General features: G+C 45.0%; 2 protein-coding genes across 6 annotated transcripts in view; one reads left to right on the forward strand and one right to left on the reverse strand.

Annotated features, from left to right (window-relative positions):
- PRKCZ (protein kinase C zeta) overlaps window positions 1-17,997 on the forward strand; it is a 35,373-nt gene extending 17,376 nt beyond the window's left edge. For all 5 annotated transcript variants that reach the window (XM_027728715.2, XM_027728714.2, XM_039390834.1 and 2 more), the window contains 14 exons: window positions 1,261-1,346; window positions 2,732-2,863; window positions 4,043-4,124; window positions 4,344-4,396; window positions 6,238-6,426; window positions 8,789-8,886; window positions 9,212-9,298; window positions 9,971-10,106; window positions 10,617-10,704; window positions 11,328-11,447; window positions 11,962-12,041; window positions 12,616-12,705; window positions 15,018-15,133; window positions 15,326-17,997. In XM_027728715.2, coding sequence (XP_027584516.1) covers window positions 1,261-1,346; window positions 2,732-2,863; window positions 4,043-4,124; window positions 4,344-4,396; window positions 6,238-6,426; window positions 8,789-8,886; window positions 9,212-9,298; window positions 9,971-10,106; window positions 10,617-10,704; window positions 11,328-11,447; window positions 11,962-12,041; window positions 12,616-12,705; window positions 15,018-15,133; window positions 15,326-15,413 — 1,445 coding nt within the window. In that variant the 3' untranslated portion in view covers window positions 15,414-17,997. The remainder of the gene's footprint in view (window positions 1-1,260; window positions 1,347-2,731; window positions 2,864-4,042; window positions 4,125-4,343; window positions 4,397-6,237; window positions 6,427-8,788; window positions 8,887-9,211; window positions 9,299-9,970; window positions 10,107-10,616; window positions 10,705-11,327; window positions 11,448-11,961; window positions 12,042-12,615; window positions 12,706-15,017; window positions 15,134-15,325) is intronic.
- On the reverse strand, window positions 17,536-22,214 carry FAAP20 (FA core complex associated protein 20). The gene is made up of 4 exons (XM_027728721.2): window positions 21,971-22,214; window positions 20,765-20,912; window positions 19,562-20,151; window positions 17,536-19,127 (listed from the first exon to the last, which is right to left on the reverse strand). The coding sequence occupies exons 1-4, from the start codon at window positions 22,054-22,056 to the stop codon at window positions 19,055-19,057; spliced, it is 897 nt and encodes a 298-aa protein (XP_027584522.2). The 5' UTR covers window positions 22,057-22,214; the 3' UTR covers window positions 17,536-19,054.
- Between the last annotated feature and the right edge of the window lie 347 nt (window positions 22,215-22,561).

The raw sequence follows: 22,561 nt of genomic DNA on the forward strand, positions 1-22,561 counted from the left end.
ATGCTTGCACAGTAAACATTTGCACATGTAAATAGAGTAGGTATGAATGTTTGGGGATTTGGCACTGCAGAGTTGTGGAGTCACAGGAACTTCCATGCTTTTATGTGTCTTGCTTTGGAAGGACAAAAATAGAGTATCTAAAATCAGCCCCAGTATTGCAGTCAGTGTTCACACATGGTGTGTCAGTAGCCTGTGAGTTTTGGCTTGCTCCATATAATTTGGAATAATTTCTCCACAAAGAAACTTTTTACTACTTGCATTATCATTTGACAGCGAAAATGTCTGTTTTTTTTTCTATTTAAAAAAAGGCTTAATCTTAGATAAGGTGTGGATGTTTTGAACTTGAAAGTAACATTAAAGGCGAAAAGTTAATTGCATTAATTTCTGAGGATTATAAATGTACAGTTTGATGCTTTGTGAGGGTGTTTATTGATGAAGTCTCTCAGAGTCTTTACAGCTCTTTGTACCCCCCCACTCCCCCAGTGCCCACCTGGAGCTGCTGTGGGAAGCTCCCGCTCCAGGTTGTGTGTTAGGGGTTGGTCGTGTCACCAGCTCGAATGTGGCACCACACTTAATATTAAATATCAAACTCTAATTAGCCAGTCACACAAAAAGTGCCCGTTTGCATGTAAACAGTGACAGCAAAAGTAACTCGGAGTAGATGCTGGGTACCGTCGTGTTTGACCTCTTGAAAAGTCAGGCTTAAACAGATTAAATGGTTCCTTTTTATGTTTAGAGTATATTAAAAAGAATTGTAGACCTGTACTTGAACTGCCCGAACAGAAGAAATATTTTGGGTAGTGTCTAATGCAAGATAAAAAGGAGGTCAAATAATGTAACTGCAGCTTTGTAACATGTTTAATGTTGTGTATCTGGAGCGTTATTGGCACCAAGGGATCCTTTGTGCGTCCATGGGAAGGGGACAGTGAGAGCAGCAGCGTCACTTCCCTGAGGAAGCTGTTTCTTTAACAGCTCTGTCCCTCTCACCTGAGCTGGAGCAGCCACGGAGCTGTAACGGGATTATGATCATGTGAGGAAAAGGAGACAGGGCTGGAGGAAAGGGAGAGGCAGCGGGGAGAGCACATCCTGCCCGGGCTGTCACTCACGGCCGCCTTAACACCCCCAGCCCCCGGGCAGCCGAGCTGTGCGTTGAGATTTAGGAAAGCAAGATTGTTCTCGGGCACAACTTGCTTGGCACGGGCTGCGGGTGCTGCTGAGCTGCCATGCTGCTGCTTTACACCTTTCTGGTCTCTTCCCTAGAATCCATCTACCGCCGGGGCGCCCGAAGATGGAGGAAGCTGTACCGAGTGAATGGGCATTTGTTCCAAGCCAAGCGCTTTAACAGAGTGAGTACTGGGGGGGCTGCCCGGGCTGGGCATTGTCTGTGCCTGCTGTGCCGGGGGTTGGACAGGGAGGGACAGCCAGACTGGGGCTGTGCTGGGTGTTGGACAGGGAGGGACAGCCAGGCTGGGGCTGTGCTGGGTGTTGGACAGGGAGGGACAGCCAGGCTGGGGCTGTGCTGGGTGTTGGACAGGGAGGGACAGCCCAGACGCCCCTCGGTGTGACGGTTCTCTCCGTGCACTGTTATTCAGGTCACACCGAGCAGGGGAGCTCGGAAGGGTTTCAATCTGGGATGGAGTTCCTGCGGGATTGGTGGAAAATATTTATTTTTAAAGCCTCTCTGAAAGGACTGGGTTTGTGACTGTTCACAGTGGTGCATCCTTGGAGCAGCAGTCCCCTCTCCTCTCCCTGTGTGACTTTGATTGCTGCATAATCTTTTACCTTCAGGACTTTTTGTCATTCTTAAAAATCACAGCTCTTGACCTGAGCTTTAACTGTTTGGAATCTGAGGTGCTGCATCATCTAAGAGTTAAAAATCCGGTTTATTGAGCTAAAATACAGCTGCCTAGGGAGAATCTGGTTTGAGCCACATAAGCAAATGAATGTAACTTTAAGGCTGAGACACCTCCTTCACTTATCCCGTTATGCCTGAGTATTGCAGCATATATACAAATGTGGTATGCACTTTGGGGAATTCCACTAAAAACTGAGGCACTGAGGACAGTTAACTCTTTCATCCAGCAGTAATTTTTTAAAAAATTGAAATTAGCATTTTTTCTTTATGTTCCCCACCTCAAAACTGCACTGAAAGCAAGAAAAGCCCCTTAAAACTCAGTACCTTATCACCAGATAAGTGAAAAATCTGTGTCATATATCTGAATTGTCACATGCATTTGTATAATGTGCTGTGGCAACCCATTTTTTTTAATTTATAGTATGAAAATATACTTCTGTTTGTTTGCTACATAGTTCAGACATATTTCTTTGAAACACTGTGTGAATGCATACCTGCCACATTAATAATGCAGAATGTTATAGATAATGATGGTTTAATTGAAATTAGACCAGTAGTGAATATACACGTGGAGATTTTGATACCTTGTTATGAAGCTCAAGTGTCACAATCCTACCCAGGGCTGCTTTTATACCTGCATACAAATGACATCAGGCAAAGACAAACACCCATTAAGAAAAGGCTGCATTTTGCTGAACTCTGAGGGTGAAGTGTAACCTTCAGTTATTGGGGAAGCCCTGGATGTTCAGAAATGCTCATTATTGCACACCTGCTGGGTGACTAGGAGGGGTTCTTGCTGCTGGGTGAGTCCTGCCCTCCCGAGGGGGGCTGGTGCTGGAGTTGCTGATGGAGCTGCTGCTCTCCCTGTCCTTGCAGAGAGCGTACTGTGGCCAGTGCAGTGAAAGGATATGGGGGCTCGGAAGGCAAGGCTACAAGTGTATCAACTGCAAGCTGTTGGTCCATAAACGTTGTCACATCCTTGTCCCACTGACCTGCAAAAGGCATATGGTGAGTTTGCAGCCTGTACAGAGCTGAGGTGGTTGGGTTCACCCTGGCCTGTGCTGGTAGGTGTGTGTCCTGGGTCATTAAATGCTGTAGATTTATAACCCTTGGCAGGGTTTGGGTTTCAGTCTCTCAGGTGTCTGTGGAGGACGAACCTTTGGATTGAGAGCAGAGACAAAGTGAGGAAAGAAAACTCCCGATGCGACTCGAGTGTGCTCAAGCTTGAATTTGACTTCTCCATGAGACATTTGGTATTTTACAGATAGACAGAGTTGTCACTGACAATCTCAGCAGTTGTTCCTTGTAGCCTGTGGGAATGTTTGAAGAACCAAGGCACTGGTGTGGATTTTGCACTGCTGTTTGCAAAAGGGCTTGGTGCTTTCCTGTTCTTGCCCTCTCAGTTTCTCCAGTACTGTTCTCATGTATTCCAGTGGCAATGCTGGTGTCTTCCCTAGGCTTTAAACAGCTGTATCCCTGAATTTTAGCCCTTTCCCATACTCACCCCCAGTGTTTCACTGGTGGTTGTGTGGTTTTCTAACTGAAGACTTAAACCAGTATTTTTCTTTAGTGGTATTGCCTGTGACCTGCCTTGGCATTACTAATTCTTTGCCAATTAATTTATGCCTGTTGCTGCCCCTCCTGGAATAGTCCCACGTGTCTCATGAATGAGACCAGTGTCCACATGCAATGTAAAACTATCTGGTACTGTGATCTTTACCAATTTATGCAATGCCCTTGCATAATGAGTAACAATTCATGTTTTTATTAAGCAGGAAGGGAACATGCCAGTGCTCTAAATGCAGGCTGTAACATCATGCTCAAGTGTTTACTTTGTTGTGGTTCCATGTGAAGCAGACTCACAAGTCTGAAATAGAAAAAAAGTTTGAATTTGCAGTAAAATAGACCCCTCTTTCTTTTAGAAGACAGCTAAACATCTCTTGCAGTTGCAGAGAATGGCTGATGGAGCACTAAGTGTTTGGCAGGCTGGTTTTATCGTGCATTACAAAATGGTAACATTGAGAGATGTTAAGATTCAGAAACACTTCCTACAAACCCCAGTTTTCATCCAGGAAGGTGCAGGTGGGAGGTTCTCACTGAGCTGTAGCTGAAAGGCAAGACAGGGTCACCTGGCAGGGGCTGCATAACCAGTGTGCTTCTCCTTCCCTGTGTCCCTGTGCTCCCAAGGATTCGGTCATGCCTTCCCAGGAACCTCGGATAGGTGAGAAAAACGAGGAAGTTGATCTCCCTTCAGAAGACACTGATGGAAGTGAGTACTCTGCTGCCCTGGGATCCCTCTTTCCCCATTTGGAGGCCCAGTTTTCACTCTTCCCAGTTACAAGAAGAAAGTGGAAACATTTGGTCAACTGTCCCGTAGTATTTAAAGCAAACTGAGCCTAAGCTACTAAGTCATCTTTCTGTTTATCAGTCTGTAAGATTATTTCTAAGGAAGGCCTTTGTAACAAAACTACTTTGTTTTTTTTTCCAGTTCCCTACATTCCTTCAAACAGGAAACATGACACCATTAAAGATGACTCTGAGGTATGTTTTTAAAACGGCTTTGTAATTCATATTTACATTCTCTTTATCATTCAACTTTTTATAAAATTATTTGTCCTGTTTTTTTCTGCTACCTTTTGAAAAAGTCTGTTTGGTTTTTTTTCTGAATTTTTATTGAATTTTTTCAGATTTCTTCTGTATTTAGCTTTTGTCACCCCACTCATGATCCAAGATACTTTTTTTTTTCCTTCCTCCCTTTCATTTGTGCTGGAATAACAGTGATTTAGCAGCAGGTTTGACTTTATTGGTCCTTGCAACAAATGGTGGCTTTGACATTGCCTTGTGTGCTGGCCCTAATGGATGTGCACCCTTTGTCACCCTCAGGCTATTGGTTCATCTGATAATACATTAACCATCCAGCCCCCTGAGAGGTTTCATATAAATAATACCCAATAATTTGTAGGCAGCTCCTGTGGAAATACAAGTAGAAAAACATACACTTGAACTCATTTTTTTTTTCCAGCTCTTTTATAGAAGGTCTGACAATCTCTGCACATCAAGAATGTCTGAAAAATCCCAGTATGCTTCATTTCTAAAGGGCTTTAAGACATTTCTTTTAAAAGGGTCTGATATGCCCCTCTGAGCAAGGCTGCACCTTTTTCCTTTCCCTCCACTACAATGCCTGTCACTACCACTCCTTTCTCCCTTGAGTAGTTCTGCTCTTGGGTGACTGCTTTATTTTCAGTCATGTGTCTTTAGATTTTATCTCAAATTCAGAGATGGAAGGGTATAAATTAACAACCCATCAGGGTGTTTTAACTGCTGGCTGCTGCCGTGCTCAGTGCTCAGGGTGTGTGCAGATGTTGAGAGGTGCTGTTTGCTCACCTGCCCTCAGTTCTGCTGCTCTCCTTGTCCCACCTGGCTTTGGAGCTGCACTGAAAGATCTCAGGTATCCTACAGAGAGGAATTGGCATTCTGGGAGCCTTGCCTAGAATCTTTAAGCTTAGAGCAATCTCTTCTAATAGCAGTCAATCCTAGATCAAGATCCTTTATATAAATACTTTCCATGGTTCCACAGAATGCTGATCTGTCTCCAAGTACAGTAGTGTGAGGTCAGATAAAAATAGGCCACCAAAGTGTGTCAAAGCCTTGGATAGACGGGTAAAACCAGAGATGTCCTGGGTACCTGCTGCATTTGGCTGGTTCAGCTGCTCCATCTTCAGTCCCACATTTTCATAACTAATTCCAGCAAGCAGTCAAGATGAGGAAATTTATCTTTTTTTAAATAATGAATTTAAAAATAACGTTCCCGAAAGTGTAATGTTTCCTGCAAATTCTCACACTCGAGAAATTGAGGTCTGCTTCTGTATGTTCCCAGGCACCTGTTAGCAATCTTCATTTTCATTAAAACTGTAGAGAACCGAGCACAGAAACTGAAACCAAGGCAGGTATATTCATTAGCAAATCAGTGTTCCCTTATCCATCTTACGTTTGGATAGCCTTTATTCATTTTACTGCAGTACCTGTTGGGATTGAAAGGTGCTCTTCACTTAGAACAAAGGAAAATTCCACATGGCTTGAGGTTCAAGGGTTTGAATCAAACCCCATTTCTCGAGGCATTGCCTTCTGCCTTCCAGGAGGGAATGTGAAAATGCTTCACTGGATGAACTAATGCCCTGAAAAACCAGTAACTGTTAGTAAGAGCAAAACTAACAGAAACCAAACACTTGTAAAAAAAAAAATGTTACAATCAGCATTCAGACCTGTGTCCAGGGCCAAGCAACCTCAGCAGATTCTGCCCCGTGCTGAAAGTTCTCTTTGCTTTAATAGTTACTTGCTATGGAAATGTTTTCTGTTTCCAGCATCTGTTTCTTTTTATGCAGGATATCAAACCAGTCATTGATGGAATGGATGGAATTAAGATTTCTCAGGGGCTTGGACTCCAGGACTTTGATTTAATCCGAGTTATCGGCCGTGGAAGTTACGCCAAAGTTCTGCTGGTTCGGTTAAAAAAGAACGATCAGATCTATGCCATGAAAGTGGTGAAAAAGGAGTTGGTCCATGACGATGAGGTAAAACTCTGGGTTAATTGCATTCTGTTACATGTTATAAAAACTTGGGATGCTTTAACAGAAAACATTCAGCTGAGCAAGCAGCTCGTGGGTCAGACCCTTCTGTCGTTGTTTTTCTGACTTTGGAACTCGTTTGTCATCAGCTTGTCTGCATGAAGCACCAGGAGGAAATCTGAGAGAAATGTCCCTTATTTTAATAACAATTATTAATAGCTTTAGTAGAAATTATGTATTAAATATTCCAACCTGGACATACTGATCTGTAAGTGAAGAGATAAATGGGGAATTTGTGCACTGAATTTTGAAAGAAAACAAAGATGTTTTCCAAGGCAAAAGCATTGTCTGGGTGTCAGAAAAGGAGCTGGAAGTGTGTTCTTACAGGCCTGGTGGTGGAGCTTATGTGCAAGAGGCACAGTACTCTGGGATGTTTTTTCCATGAGTTCAGAAATGATGCTGCTGCCATTTGAGGTCTCTGGCTTTTCTGCTTGCCACAGAAATGCACTGCATTTCTCAATTCTTTTCAAAATCCGGTTAAAATTTTTTTAATACAAGATCTCAAATGCACAAGTTTGGGGGGGGAAAGAAAAATTCAAAAGGGGGAAGAAAAACCCCTCAACAACCCTTGATCTTTTTCCTGTAATAGTCACACTTTTCTGAAAGTAGGATGCTGGGGGAAAAAAGCCCAAACCACTGTTTTAAGTACTATTTGTGTTGGTAGTTGCTCTGGCTGTCATGTTTGCCATTATTCCAGAGGCTGGGATCAGTTCTTCTAAAATCCTCTGGCTTGCTCTTTGTGCTGTTTCCCTTTCTGAACAAAGCTTAGGCTGCTGTGTGGTTCCCTCACCCTTTCCTTTTGCCCCGTGTTTCCAAGAAGGCAGAAGCTGAAATGCTGTTCCCTGGCTTATGCAGCAGCTTCTGAGAACCAGAGGTAGATGAGAAAAGGCTTTCTTGAATAGTGGCTCTCATAATTACACAGAAGATTGAGCTAATTGGCTTTTCTTTTCTCTGAGATAGTCTGCATAATGAAATTCTGGGCGTTGATAGGAAATTCTCTGAATTCTGGGAGCGCATGAGATATTGCAAGTAATGGAAATTTCACCTTGTAAGTGTTTCATGGGGAAAGAAAATCAATTACATAGCAAGGATCAGCGTGTTTAAATTGGCTTGTGCTTTCCAGGGAATGGTTGATAGTGGAGAGAAGTGAGACAGAAGCAAATCAAATACCTGGGCTTCTGCTGTGAAATTTTCCTGTGCTGAATTTGGTTAACAGTGGTGCCCTAGTACAGTACTAATGCATGAGTACACAAGTGCACTGATTAATTAACTAACTGGGGTTAATTTAAAGAGAAGCTCATTCAGTAAACCCAAAAAGAAGTGGACATATTTATTGCCTTATTCAAAGTAGGACGTTTGGCCCTTGTTTGGATCCAGCTTTACCCTTCCAAGGGGTTGTATCTTCCTGAGTGTCTGAACACAAAACCAACAGATTTATTTAGTTTGATAGTAACATTTCTTGGTTTCCTTTGAGACTTCAGTTTCTCTGTCCATCCCTGCCAGGAAGGCCTGATTTCTCACTCTGTATTTGTCTCCACATTGGTTGGAGAGCTGGAAGTATCTGCTGTAAATGGAGGATTTTTAGAATAATTATATTTCTAGTGTACTGGCAGGGTGACACATGATCAGTGCATTGCAGGAGGAGTGAACTTCTACTGCTAAAACTGCCTGGAAGGTTTCAATTGTGTATAGTTACATGGAATAGTGCTTAAATGCTTCGTTATCAGGCATCTGAGTTTGCAGCACATTCAGGCTTTGGTAGGTTTTTATGATGTGGTTTTGCACTGGGTATCCAGGACTTGCCCTGTTGAAGGATTAAAGGTATCTGTGATGCTTTTCATGATTTTGGCTGGACCAACTAAGCAGGTTTTGGTAGTTTCATTGAATTAAATTTGAATTTCAGATGAGAAGCTGAAGTTCAGTTTATGTGAACCTTTTAAAAACTGCAGATTCTCACTGCTTGTGTCACTGGCATGAGTTGCTTCAGCAGCTTTGGGATCAGTTATCTAAGAACTGAATTTATTTCCCTGCAGCACAATGAACAGTGTATCAAATACTGCAGATGTCTGATATTTGTAAGGGCTTCAGTTCTGTGCAGAACTTTCTCAAATGGTTAAGAAACTTCTCCCTGTGTAACTGAGTGCCAATGTTTAATAACTTCCTCCAGGTTTTCAGGGGGTGTTGTCTTTCTGAAGAACGTGTGACAGTGCTGGTGTGTGTGAGGCAGCCCAGATGCTCAGTGTTGTTCTGGGAATACCCCCAGTGGTTATCCAGCAGGAGTTCTGATTGTTCAATTACTCTATTTCAGGATATTGATTGGGTACAGACAGAGAAACATGTGTTTGAACAGGCATCCAGTAACCCATTCCTAGTTGGTTTACACTCATGCTTTCAAACAACGAGTCGGTAAGAAAGATCTGAAAATTCTTTTGTTTTGTACCCCGTGGTCGTTGTGCTGAACTGCTCCTCCCCCAGCAAAGTTCCTGCCATCCCCAGCCAGGGATGTGGGGAGGAAGCAGCAGCTGTGCCAGGGATCCACTGCTCAGCACAGCACAGGGGGGCAGCTCAAGGAGGGCAGGGCTGGGGCAGGGCTGGAGGGAGAGCAGGAACAGGGGGAACAAGAGCTTCCCAAGGAACAGCTCCTGACACTCTGTGAGGAGGGCCAGGGCAGTGCTCAGGAGTCTGCTGGAGAGTTCCCTTGGAATGCATTAATTGTGTTATATACTTTCAGATTGTTTCTTGTCATAGAGTATGTGAATGGGGGAGACCTCATGTTCCATATGCAACGGCAGAGGAAGCTTCCTGAAGAACATGCCAGGTACTTCCTGACCCACACCAAGGGCTTGGCTTGGGGTGGTTGGATCTTTGTATTCTTAACAAAGTGTATTCCATTAAAAGAAAAAAAGAAGGCAAGTTTGATTCTTAAGTTTAGAACGTCCTGCCCTGGGAAAATATGTTAATTTTATTTTTTGAAGCGTTTTTTGAACTAGAGCAAGCAGTTAAGTAGTAGCAGTTATTCCTATTTACTCCTCTTAATTGCTTCACATTTAGGTAATGCCTCTTTGATCTGTTGATAGAAGGTGCAACTATTCTACTTAATTTGGTCTTATGTTGAATTAATGTAGTGTTGGCAGGAGAAGATGAAAAATCCATTTTGCACTGCCCTGTGCTACACAAAGTCTCACTGTCACTCTTTGTAAGCTGAAAACACAGATCTTCCTTCTCACACTTGGAATTTTCAGCAAAAGATAAAAGATAAAGAGCAAATATTTTCTTACTTAGTAGAATAAAAAAATAATTTCTCATATTTAATTTAAGGAATGGTCTTATAAGAGATCAGTGTTCTTATGAATAAACATAGCTTGGTTTTGTTATGCTGTTGAAAGATAAAAGTTGACTGTAAAGTGATGTTCTAAGAACAGACATTTAAATTGCACCAGCTTTTGTACAACCTTGATGCTAATATGGATTTTCTCCTTTTTAATTTCAGGTTTTATGCTGCTGAAATTTGTATAGCTCTAAACTTCCTCCACGAAAGAGGCATCATCTACAGAGATCTAAAACTGGACAATGTTCTCTTGGATGCAGAGGGTCACATCAAATTAACAGACTATGGCATGTGCAAGGTGGGCTTTTCCCTGTGTTTGTCTGTCACTCTGTCCCTCAGCTGCAGATCTCTCTGATGCTGCATCCAGTGATGTTTAGAGAGCACTAAGAAAATGTATCTTTATCTCCACTCTGGTGTTACTGAGCCCAGAACTTGGCTGTGGAATAGGAAGTTTACTCTGAAAAAAAATACTGTTGAGTAGAACCACATTTGGAACTGGATGTAAGAGAAGGGTTTTTCCCCAACATCCATTTGAAAAGGACTTCCACAATGTTCAACTGATTCTTTTTTTAAATGTATCTGTAAATAGTGAGCAAAATGTTGTTACATACGTGTTGTGACTCAGTTTTAATCAGCTGCTTTGCTCAGATAAGCTGTGGAGTCATAACCAGTTTTGATACTATGAGTATTTATTTTGTGCAAGGAGGCTCTTTAGACTCCCTCATAACTTGGCTTTTTAAATCTAATGAAGGGAAATTCCCAGAAAAGGAGATCAGCTTTTAATTTATGAAATGATTTCTGCACGTAGGAAGGTTTGGGCCCTGGTGACACTACAAGCACTTTCTGTGGGACACCAAATTATATTGCACCAGAGATCCTCAGAGGAGAAGAATATGGTAAGTTTTGACTACACAACTTACCATTACTCGAGCTGTGGCTTGTTTCAAATACAACCATTTTTAGATTTCTACATTTCTGTGCTATTATATATTGAGAAAATCAAATGCATATTGTACAGCTTAATTTTTTCCTGAAATAAGGTTTTTTTTTTTCTCTTGCAATCACTCACTTCAGCTTCTTTGTAAATCATACAACACCAGTGTGAACATAGCTTAAATCCCCTGGATTTCACTGCAGCACTGTTGTCTGCAGGCACCTCTGGGTTCCCCCCCAGGTTACCTTTGTAATCCCAGCTCAGCAAACTCGAGCTCCCCCAGTGACAGTGACAGTGTGCGTGGAGTGAAAGCACAGAGTGTCGGGACTGTAAACCCGGCCTTTAATCTTGGTTCTGGGAGCCTTAACACCCACTAATCTTGGTTCCTGGGAGCGTTCCCACCCCCTGGAGAGCTGGCTCAGACTCTGTGTGTGTGTGTGCAGGGCTCAGTGTGTGTGTTTGTGCCCAGGGTTCAGCATGGACTGATGTTTGAGGTGATGGGGTGTGTGTTTGTGCCCAGGGTTCAGCGTGGACTGGTGGGCTCTGGGGTGCTGATGTCTGAGGTGATGGTGTGTTTGTGCCCAGGGTTCAGCGTGGACTGGTGGGCTCTGGGCGTGCTGATGTTCGAGATGATGGCGGGACGGTCCCCGTTCGACATCATCACTGACAATCCCGACATGAACACTGAAGATTACCTCTTCCAAGGTACAGCCCTTTGGGGTCTGAGGGGTTGTTCTGGGAGGAGGGAGGAGGAAAATGGCACTTTGAATGGGGCAGGAGGCTTTCCCATCCCACTGTTATCCCACACTGCTCCATTGGGGAGTTGGGAAGCTGCCCACTCCTTAACAGGCAAAACCTCCTTTACACCAGTTACTGCAGTTCTGTAACACAGTCTGGCCTGATGTTTAACTCATATTAAATTAACTGCTGTTTAAAAACACCCTTTCCTATATACTGAGGACACTGTAAGTTTTATTTCCTGTTTACACACAGTAGCAAAAGATAATGAAGTTAACATGTCTCTTAGGAAATCTTCAAATGTCAGTATAACAGTGCCTTGAATTACTGCGGCTCTTTTTGTTTGCATTGTTTGAAATAATTACTTTACCTTCCCGTTTTCCAACTGGTACCACATTGAAATAATAACAGTGTTTGTATTGAAATCATGGTCAGTGTCACAGACCAAAAAACAATATTGCTGTTTTTTAACCTGTAACAGTTATTCTTGAGAAGCCAATCCGGATTCCAAGGTTTCTTTCTGTCAAGGCTTCCCATGTGTTAAAAGGATTTTTAAACAAGGTAAATAACATTCTCTTATTTTTAGCATCTGAGAGCTGGAAGTCAGAGCTTCCTGTTGAAAGCGATACAGTTAAGAAGTTAATCTGCTTACCATTAAGAAAATCTGTAAAACCTTGGTATCCTCCATGTTAAAAAACCCATTTCTTACTTGCAAATTTACTGAGGGAATTCCACAGCACGGACTTGATTTAAAAGCCTGCACTTAGTTGGGAAAAAGATAACTGTAGGTTTGCTTATAAACTCTTTTCTGTAATACTTATTGCTCATTTAATTAAGCTGCTTGAAATCTGTAGGACTATTATCATTAATGGAGAAAAGGACAGGAATTAAACATTACTGAATAAATCTCTTTTATATTTTGAGAATTTGTAAAGTATCATTTAAAAACTAATTTTCCAAGAAACTTTTATTAAAAAAAAAAAATAAAAAGAATGAGAATCCCTTGCTGGCTGTGATATATTCATCCCAGCAGCAGTTGGCACAGTCATGGGAATGCTGGAGTTGTGCACGTGGGCTCTTGGGAAGGGTGGACTGCAGTGGCTTGCAGGGTGTAACAGGAGTGTGTGTCCCACAGGATCCCAAAGAAAGGCTTGGCTGTCAGCCCCAGACAGGATTTGCTGATATCAAGTCCCACACGTTTTTCCGCAGCATCGACTGGGATCTGGTAAAAACCACTGCTTGTGTTTTGGGCTCTTCCAGGGGAAGAGGTTCTTGCCTTTATTCCCTGTGTGCGTGTGAACAACCCCACTGGCACAGGGGGATTGAATCAAGAAGTGTAGAAGAGGCTCTGCTTTCCCTGGGTGGTGCAGAGCCAAGCTTTCCTTCACCACCACCGTGGAAACAGCTTCATTCCACCACCAAAAATCTGCCTGTGCTTCCCAGCTCTCAGAAGGGTTACAACTTGCAGGGGTAGAATTTCTGAAATACGAGTTTTAGGCAAAACATGAAAGCATTGGTGGAACCATTTATTCCCTGGGTGCTGTTTGCAGGTTCTGCAGACTCATGTCCTGGGTTCTGCTGCTATAAAATGTTCCCCATGTCCTCCTGGGTTCCTGCAGGTGTGGGAACAGGGAAGGACTGCCTGGGTTTGTGCCACAGTTCAGTGCCCCACTGTTGTGGGGGTTCATGTCCCACAGTCCTTGGCAAACATCCCAAGCCCCACTGAAGGAGGAAGGGTGGCCTGGCAAAGCCAGCCCTTTGCAATGCTGTCCCAGCACCTCGTCGCTCCTGGGGATTAGAAACCTCCTCTGCCTTGCCAGGGAGGTTTGTAGGTGATCAACACAACCCCCAGACGGGGTCAGATGCCATGAAACAGGTACAACCCTGGGAGAGTTTGTCATCTGAAGTGTTTGTGATCTGCCTGTAGTACATTAAAATAAAAAGGCTGAGTTTGCCAATTCCATAACTCCTGCAGTCAGTGGGGTTACTCAGGGTTTAGTGACCTGAGCAGGTGTGAGCAGCACCAGCCCCTGTGTTCAGGATGTGGCCTGTGAGCAGTGGGGTTGGTTAGGAAGGGTCTCTCTTGCTCTCAGGTTTTCTCTGGTAGTGCTGGTGTGAGGGAGGTGCTTGGATCCTGGTGGAGCAGATGACTTGCATTTCAGCGGGTTTGCAAGCATAAAATTGTATTGAAATTGTTTTTTTTTTAATCTGCTGCTACTTGGTAATTGTGTTCCTTCTGTCTTCAGCATGGAAAGCATCCCAGAAGTGACATCCTAATGTTTGCTGGCACTTGAGCAATAAAACTGCTCGGTCAGGAGCACTTCCCTGTCAGCATTACATTTTTAATACCTAGCTAACAGATGAAAAGGAGGGATGTAGTATTTCCACAGTCCTGGGGAGCACAGGAAGAGGCAGCAGTGCTGCAAGGACATAAAAGGTTCAGAGGAGAAAAAGCTGCACAGCTTCATCTCCCTTTGAAGCTGCTGCTCTGAACTTGGCTGCAGCTCTGCAGAGAACACACTGACTGCAGGAAGAGCTGAAAACCCCTGGTGTTTGCAGAACTGTTCCTGCAGGGAGGGCTGGCTGTGATTTTGTCAGCCATCCCTTGCTTTGTGTTCCCTCTAAAAGCCCAGTGTGATTTTTTGGTTGGTACCTCATGGTACACCAGGTACTGCAGCTTCTGTTCTGCTTTGCAGGGTTTTGAGGGAAATAGAGAAGACTGTTGCATTTGTATTTCTGTTATTGGCGTAAGAAATTCTTAAATGCAGTTGGTACTTCTTGGTCACCATTTATGCTGATTGAATTTTTATATTTTCTAAGCTGTTTTTCATCTGAAAGCTTTCATATTAAATACCTATTTTTTAAAAAAACTGGGAAGATTGAGGTGATCTGTTTTGTGATATGATTAGGAGAGTGCTGCTCAGGAGGATCGACATGTCAGATAAATTTAAAGCTAAACTTCCAAGTAAGTGTTGGGAAATACATTCAGGAGAAAATTAAAATATTTGGAAAGCTTTGTCAGTTATTAGAATCTTGTACTCACCCCCTCCATTTCAAAGAAAAAAAATTTGACTTAAAAGCTTTTCCAACTTTTTTCAAGTTGAGACAGAAGGAAAGGAGTCTAATGCTGACTAAAAACTCCTTCTGTGGAGCTTGAGCTACATGGAAAAATAAATACAGGGAAAGGGAACACACAGAGCAGGAACATTTTTGCTGGTTTAGTCACCAGAGCTGTGTGTGGAGCTCAGGCTCCTCGCTCTGCTCTCTGTGCTCAGGATGGCTCAGGGCTGCTGAGTGCACTCCTGAGTGCAGCCTCCCAGCTCAGGAGAGAAGTGAAATGGTTGGGTTCTTTGGGGTTTCTGTTTCCCAACGCAGAGCCCGAGCTGGGTTGGGGTGTGTTACCTGGCCTGTTCCTCACGTTCCCTGGGCATTCTGACACTGCTCTCCAGTAGCATTTAATGCAGCTGGGTTTGTTCTTGGGGGATTCTGTGACTGTTCCATACCCTGACTGTTCCTTTCCCATGGCACGTTTGCCAGCTGGAGAAGAAGCAGACGAGCCCTCCGTTCCAGCCGCAGATCACGGACGATTACGGGCTGGACAACTTCGACACGCAGTTCACCAGCGAGCCCGTGCAGCTCACCCCGGACGATGAGTACGTGCTGCTCCCCCCCCGGCTGCACAGCCACCACTTAACACAAACTGTGTGAAATGGCTGCAGAGAGGCTGTGCTTGGCATTGGGGCATAGCTGGGTCACAGTAAATCGCGTTGTCTGTACCCTCCCTATCTTGCATAACTCACGCGCTGTTCCCATGAACTAAACCGCTGCTTCCCTTTGTTTTTCAGAGATATCATAAAGCGAATAGATCAGTCAGAATTTGAAGGATTTGAATATATTAATCCATTGTTGCTGTCAACAGAAGAAACAGTATGAAGGGATGAGCTGGTTGGGGACAGTGTGACTGACATTAATTTATCCTTAACTCCAGTATATGCATGCGAGGCTGGGACTGCTCACTCGGGATGGAGACCAATGATCTAAAAACAAATTTGCTGCTGAGAATCAAAGAAGAGAATAACGGTTTTGGTGGGTGTCCTCTGCCACTTAGTGATTCTTGAGCTCTGGGCACTGACACGACTGGCTTCATTAATGAAGGAATTTGCATTTTGTGCCTGTTTCATGAAGGATTCAAACGTTCATTGCATCCCTGCAAAAGGAGATCATGAGAAACTTTGAGATCCACACACTCTCTACAAACATTCGATGCAATGAGCTCCCAGTTGAAGAGTATTCCAGTGTAACATCCTGAAGAATAAAATATATTACGGTGGTGTTGAAGCTTATTTTTGATGCCTTTTTTCACAAGTGGTACCTGTCTAAAACGTCTCAGATATATTTAAAAGGAGTTGTGTTTTATTAGCAATCAAAACATAAATTTGGGTACAGGATTTAAGTGCCTAAATGGATAAACTGCATTGAAGGATTATTGCATATTTGGAACGTTCTTACACCTGGTAAGTTCTGCTTGTTAATATTAAGTAACCATTTCCATCTGAAACATACAGTTCACAGCTGCAGCCTGGGGTTTAGTTGCATTTTTACAGAATTTGGAATGCAGAGTGACTCCGTGAGATTAATTCCAAATTAGAATTTACAGTATCGGTTTCAAAATCTGTTGTCTTAAAACTCCAAATTTACCAAAATGTAGAGATTGAAGAGAACTAAATTTGCACACAAAGGATTTCTAAACATACTTAAGCAGTGCCTACACCTACAATGATCTTGTGTTGTATATTAGATTTTTGAAAAGTATTTTTATCAACAAAACAAATATTCAGAAGTAGAGCAAAAGCCTAATAAAGCATAGCCTTAAAGTTTAAGTAGTAAATCTAGAATAACCATAAGATAAAATCCATTTTTCCTGATAAAGCACACCTCCTACTTCTATAAACTGTCTGCTTTCCTCAGTGTCCATTAATAACTAACCATTCTGCGTCAGGGAATGGGATGGTTCCAGAAGTGAATTTGCATCAAAGTAGGAAATTCCTTTACTGGAAGAAAAACAAACGCCTAAGAAATTGGAAAAAAGCAAAAGGCAACTCTCCAGTCCCCTCTGGTGGAGAGGGGGGTGTCAGGGCAAAGGTGCAGGACTGAGCTCGGGGAGGCTCCTGGGGAGGGTCCGAGGGGAGCCCCCGGGGCCGGGCTGTCCCTCTGCCCCGGGCTGGCTGGGGGGTCACTCTGGGGGGCTGGAGAGCCAGGAGGAAAAACAGCTCTGGGGGCAGGAAAGGCAAGGAGAAACCCTGAGCCGTGGCATCTCCCTGAGGGGGTGGCAAAGGCAGGACAAATTGGGACACTTTCACTTTCTTTCCATGAACCTCTGGTTTTCTCAGGGTACAGCATTGCATTAGGTGCTGAACATGACATCTTTGGGATTCACATCCAAGTCATGAGGTGCTAGGACCAGACTGCCAAAACATTGTTTGAAGTAATTAATCACTGATTAACAATCTGTTTTGTATCCCCTCATTAGCCACAATTATGCAGACCTGTGGTTGTTGAGTTCTAGGAATCCCATTCAGGTTTCAGTTGTGGGTTTCTCTGTTGGACTGTAGCTTTTCATATTAAGCAAGATGTGTTTTAATCAGCACTAAATAATTTAACTAGTAAGAAAGATTTGCCTCAAATGCCTGGACTTTAGATACTTTATTATCTACTAAAGGCAACATTACCTTTTAAATGTAATCTGACATTTTTTTTAATTACTCCCTTTTCCCCTTCTCCCTCTTTTATTTTATTTACCCTGAATAACTTTTCTTTCAGTGTTTTCAACTCCCCTGGTACTAAAGGTGATCAGGAGTGATCAGAGTGACTGCAGGCAGCTCATGAGTGCAAATGGGGCAGGTTAAGCTGTCCTTTGACATGCCAGGGCATGGAACTTGAAACTGGAAATCTTAAGAAATGTGGGTTGGGGTTTTTTTTAACCTTTTTTTCTAGGTTTCAGAACATTTTGGGAGGGAGGGAAGGAAGAACAGGAAGACACATTTTGCTAAACAAACATTGTAAAGACTACTTGATTTTTATTTAAGAATTTACAGGCATTTACAATGTTGCTGTGTTGCCAAATAGTTTGCTGGGTACAAGTTTGGTTGCTCATGTGCAAGTGTTTGAATAATGTTCTGTTCATGATGAAGGGGAAATTTTTTATATAAAGTACTTGTTTTATAAATAAAAGAAAATGAAGGATGTAATTAAATGTGTGGTTTGGAAAAAAAAATCCTAATATATTACAAATGGATCTGGTAATGATATATAGTTGTCTTATTTGAAATAGTAAATGAAATTCTAGCTAATTTAATGATTGTAAAACAGTAAATATGTTCTTGTAGTTTTGTATAATTAATTAGTTGGGATCTTTGCTGACCAGTTTTAATTGTGCAGAAGATGGTATACTAATCCATAACAGCTGAGATCATTTATATTCTTGCACATCTATTAAAGACTTTAATGAAAAAGTGAACAGACTGTTATTATTTATCAGTAAACTGGGCTGTGTCCAACGTCTGAAGGAGCCCCCCCTGTGAATGGAATCCAGGAGCCTCCCTGTGTGTTTGTCCTGGATCCTGTGTCCTGTACCTGGATCCCAGCTGGGCTGTGGGTTCTGAGCCCGGGGCAGTGAACTGGGGCAGGGGGTTGGGCCTGGACTCTCACCAGCCCTCAGGGCAGGGGTGCCTTTCCCAGCCTTGCAGAGCATTTCCCTGCTCCTGGGCAGTCCCAGAACAGCAGCTGAGCCCCCTCCAGCCCCCCAGGCTGGGGGTGTCCCCGTCCCACCCCTCGGTGTCTGGGGCTGTGTGGGACTGACACAAACCAGCTCTTGGCTCTGGGGCTGCCTGAACCTCCCTGTGCAGTGCAGGAGACTGGCACAAGAGTTCTCTCTGCAGCTTAATTAGAGCAGTCACGTTAATCACTTGATTAACACCGATACTGACTTAGAAACCTACCCAGGAAGGGTGTGAGTTCAGCTGGGCTCCTTCAGAGACATGGAACCCCCACCCCTTTCTGTGGTTTGGGGGGTGTTTAACAGGGACACACTCACAGAATCAACAGTACAATTACACTTTCTTAGTAAAATAATGAAAAATTCTAAGCTCAAATGACTTTTTAATTAAATTGATTTTCACAGATTACTGGCATTTTTTTCTAAGCAGGTAAACTTTTGGATGAGGGTAACAGTTGTCTCTTGTGCAGCTGGTTTCTTCTGGACTGAGAGCTTCCGAGCTCTGGTGCATCGGCCCAAGCAGGGGCTCCAGGGATTTCCAGCAGGACACTTTTTCAGGAGCACCAAGCCTGATTTCCCTGGGGGTCTCCCCAGAGCACCATTTTCAGAACTAGAACTACTTTGCGGGCATCTGAGAGGATTTAAAATAAAAAGACCCTCGACACTTGACCTTCTACTGAGTTACTGGTTTGTGATCCGAAAGTGTGAGATGAGGATGAGCTTCCTTGACACATTTTTCCTTTTCCTTTGAGAAAGGTTCATCCTTGGCCTTGTTCCTTTGCTCTCTGTTCTCCTGGACTTACCACATGACATCATCTGCACTTTCAGACAAGCACCTGGCCAGGTGCCCATCGATGTCCAGCTGGGAGAGCCTGCAAAGACAGGGGTCGGGCAGTGAGAAACAGTCACAGCCCTTCATTGACACTTCTTTCCCCTCCCTCTCACACGTGTCCTTAGTGGGGGGTCACTGCTGTGATCCCTGAGAAACTGCCCTTGCTGGTACCTGCTGCTGAGGGTTTTAAGGGTTAGAGGACCTGCCCAAAAGCACTTTTTTGGCAACTCTGCCAGCCTAAGCACTGTGCCATGGTGCTGACTGCAGGAGACAGCACAGTTCCTGCTGCAGAGCAGGTACTCAACATGTGAACTGGACTACAGCAGGTAATTCTGACAGATAAGAACTTTGCAGCAGAAGTTTTGTCTATTTTCATTATTTTGTAAATAGGGAATGCATCCAGAACCGGGTGGGGGTTTGTTTACTGGGAAGTTATAAAAACACCCACAAAACAGAAAACCCCAGACAACTTACGTTCCACTGAACTGCATCAGGCACATGGGACAACTGTCAAGAGCTGAAGATCCTCCACTCTGGTTTTCCAGCTTCTCCTCGCAGCTCCCGGCCCCAGGAACGCTCCCAGGAGGCTCCTCCACAGGCACAGCTCTGTCCTGCCCCGCTGGAACCTTCCCCTCCTGTGGCTGGAGCTCCTTCCCACCCTTCTCTCTCCTGCCTCCCCTGCTCTGTGCAGCCCCTGTGTGGTGCTGCCGAGGGCTGGAAGCTCTCCCAGAGCCCTGTGCCAAGGGCTGTGCAGAGCTCCTGTGTCCAGGGAGCTGACGTGGCTCGGGACTCGCTCCCAGCTCGGAACTGCCTTTTGTGCCTCCCCCAGCTGCAGGTTTGCCTCGATCTGTGCTGGTTCCCCTGCAGGTTTCCTCAGCTGTGGGTGACAAACTGGGAAGTTTATCTGCTTGGCCCCATCCTGTATGTGACTCGTTGCTCTGGGAGCTGAAATCCTTGGGGTTCAGACATTGTTCTGTGTGAAAAGGTGGGAATGGTACCCACGGAAAGTCTCTCATTCCAGCTGTGAAGACCTCCTGGTGTGCTGGACTCTCCTCCTCAGCACCCTGCAGCACACACACCGTGTCTCAAACAAATGCAGCTCAATCAATACATAAAGTGAACACACTGCAAATACTGAGATGGCTGAGCTACAGTGAAGAAAAGAACATTTTATTTACATCCCTCTCCAGCACCTTGTAAAGCAATCAAGAGCTTCCTGGAGCTGATGGAATATGTGTCTTCCCTTAGCATTTCTAAATGGATACAGTGGGGACTCAGTATGTTTCAGAGACACTAAAGATAAAAACAACCACCTCAGAAACAAAAAGTACTTTATAAGGGCTGATTTCTGCGTTGTGACCTTGCCCAACGCTACGGGGCAATGTCAGAGTGGTTGCTGTGTCATTAACCCTCTGTTACAGGTTGCCTTTCCCACTTCCATTCCTCAGGAGGATCCTGGTGCTCGTGGCAGTCACCACCCTCACACAGGCCCCTTCCTCTTTCCAGCAAAATGTTGGAAAGGATTTGCCACGCTGTGCCACATCATCACACGTGAGATTAAAGAGCTGAAACCTCACAGCTCTGAAGGCTCCTTCAGGTGGTTTCCTCATCATCCAGGGCTGCCACTGCTGGACACAGGACACAAAGTGCAAAAACCAAGGATACAGCACACGCTACCTTTTCCAAGAACTCCGGAAGGCTGGGCACTGTGTCCCACTTTGTGCAGTGCAGATCCTGACTGATGTCTTTCAGTAACAAAACCCAGGTTTTTTCACGCTCATTTAAGTCTTCCTTTTCAAACCAGGGACATCTGTCAGTTGAGGTCCTGGAAAGACAGGCATAGTAGTTTGAGGGTGGGAGAGAGGGAAGAAAATGCTCTGCACTGGTATTAGTTTGCCTCTTTTTTTCTGGAACACAAAGACATTATTTAACCTGTAAACTAATTTTCACAGCTTCCTAAGACTTATATAACTTGTGCTGCAATAAAAAAAAATCCAATTTTTTAAAAAATGACTGTCTAAACACCCTCTTTTCTCCTTGTAACAAATGAGCTGTGGATATTTATTACTGCCTTCACTTCCAAGTGAAACAGTGAAGTGTAGATACTGGTTTTTTTTCTCAAATACTGAACTTGACACCTGCTGAGCACAGAAATCATGGAAATGTTTGCACTGAGGGTGGCAATTGCATTGGTTCTTGCATATTCCTGGCCATTCCCATACTGCCATTTGAAATTCTCTTTCCAAACGACTTGACTTAATGGATCTTAGGAAGGCTTTAGAAAGTTTAACTACAAGCATTAAAAAGGTTTTATACGAGTAATGCCATAGAAAGACAATTCCAAAAGAAGGATGGATTGTTAACGCCACAATGCTATTTCCAGCCTTCCCACTTCTTCCTGATGTGTTTTCTTGGATCAGTGTCCAGGAATGAAGCTGCACTGGGAAGAAATTAGAAGAAATTAGAAAGTACAAGCCCTCAAAGAGCAGAGTGATGGAACTCCCACAGCCTCTGTGGAGGGGACACGGCTTCAAACAAGAGCCCAACCCCTCACTGCCCTCAGTCTTCAGGCCCGGGGCCCGCTGTGCTTTATGCTGCAGTTTTGTGTCTATTTTTTAAAGGCGCTACAGGGGGTGTTTTATGAAATAACCTTTAACACAGTCAGTAATGAGACCCTGATCCGAGCGGTGCGGCTGTGCAGGCCCGGCCCGGCCCGGGCGAGGCGCTCCAGGCCCCGGAGCCGATCTGCTCCCGTCCGACCCCCCCCGGGCCGATCCCATCCGATCCCCGCGGTGTTTGCTGACCCGACCCGGCCCGATCCCATCCGATCCCCGCAGTGTTTGCTGACCCGGCCCGGCCCGATCCCCCCCGGCCCCGACTCACGGCCGGCGCGGGGGTGTCTCGGGGCCGCGGGCGGGCGGCGCCGCGCGGGGCTTCAGGCGCAGCTTGGCCGCTCCTTCCTCCCCCATGGCCGGGGCTCCCCGCGCCTCGCCGGGGGACGGCGCTGCGGGCGGCGAGCTCTCTCCCTCCCTCCTCCTGGCCCGCTGCCACGGCCGCGGCTCTCCGCCCTCAGAGCCGCCCTGACGGCGCGGGGCGGGGGTGGCTCTGAGAGCGCCCTGAGGGGAGCGCGCCCTGAGGGGAGCGCGCCCGCCCGCCCGCTCGCCCGCCCGCAGTCCTCGCCCCCTCGCCCCCTCGCCCCCTCGCCGCGGAGCTGGGGGCTGCTCTGCCTCGGAAACAGCCCTTTTTGTGTTGGTTTTGCCCCTCGCACTGCCTGTATGTGCAGCGGGTTGGTGCGCTCGGGAGTGCGGGCTCGGGGCGCTGCAGCCCCGGGCGCTGAGGGCACAAGATGGCGGCGGGGTCAGCGCTGGCCGCCATGGCCCCGCCGAGCCGCGGCCTGGGCCCGCTGCCGCCGCTGTTCACACAAATAATAAAGATTGGCAGCCACCGCTGGTCCAACTTATCTTTCAGGAAAGA

This window comes from Pipra filicauda, unplaced genomic scaffold (assembly GCF_003945595.2).
Source record: "Pipra filicauda isolate LSUMZ 115617 unplaced genomic scaffold, ASM394559v2 scaffold87_size3191425_pilon, whole genome shotgun sequence".
Classification (NCBI taxonomy): Eukaryota; Metazoa; Chordata; class Aves; order Passeriformes; family Pipridae; genus Pipra; species Pipra filicauda.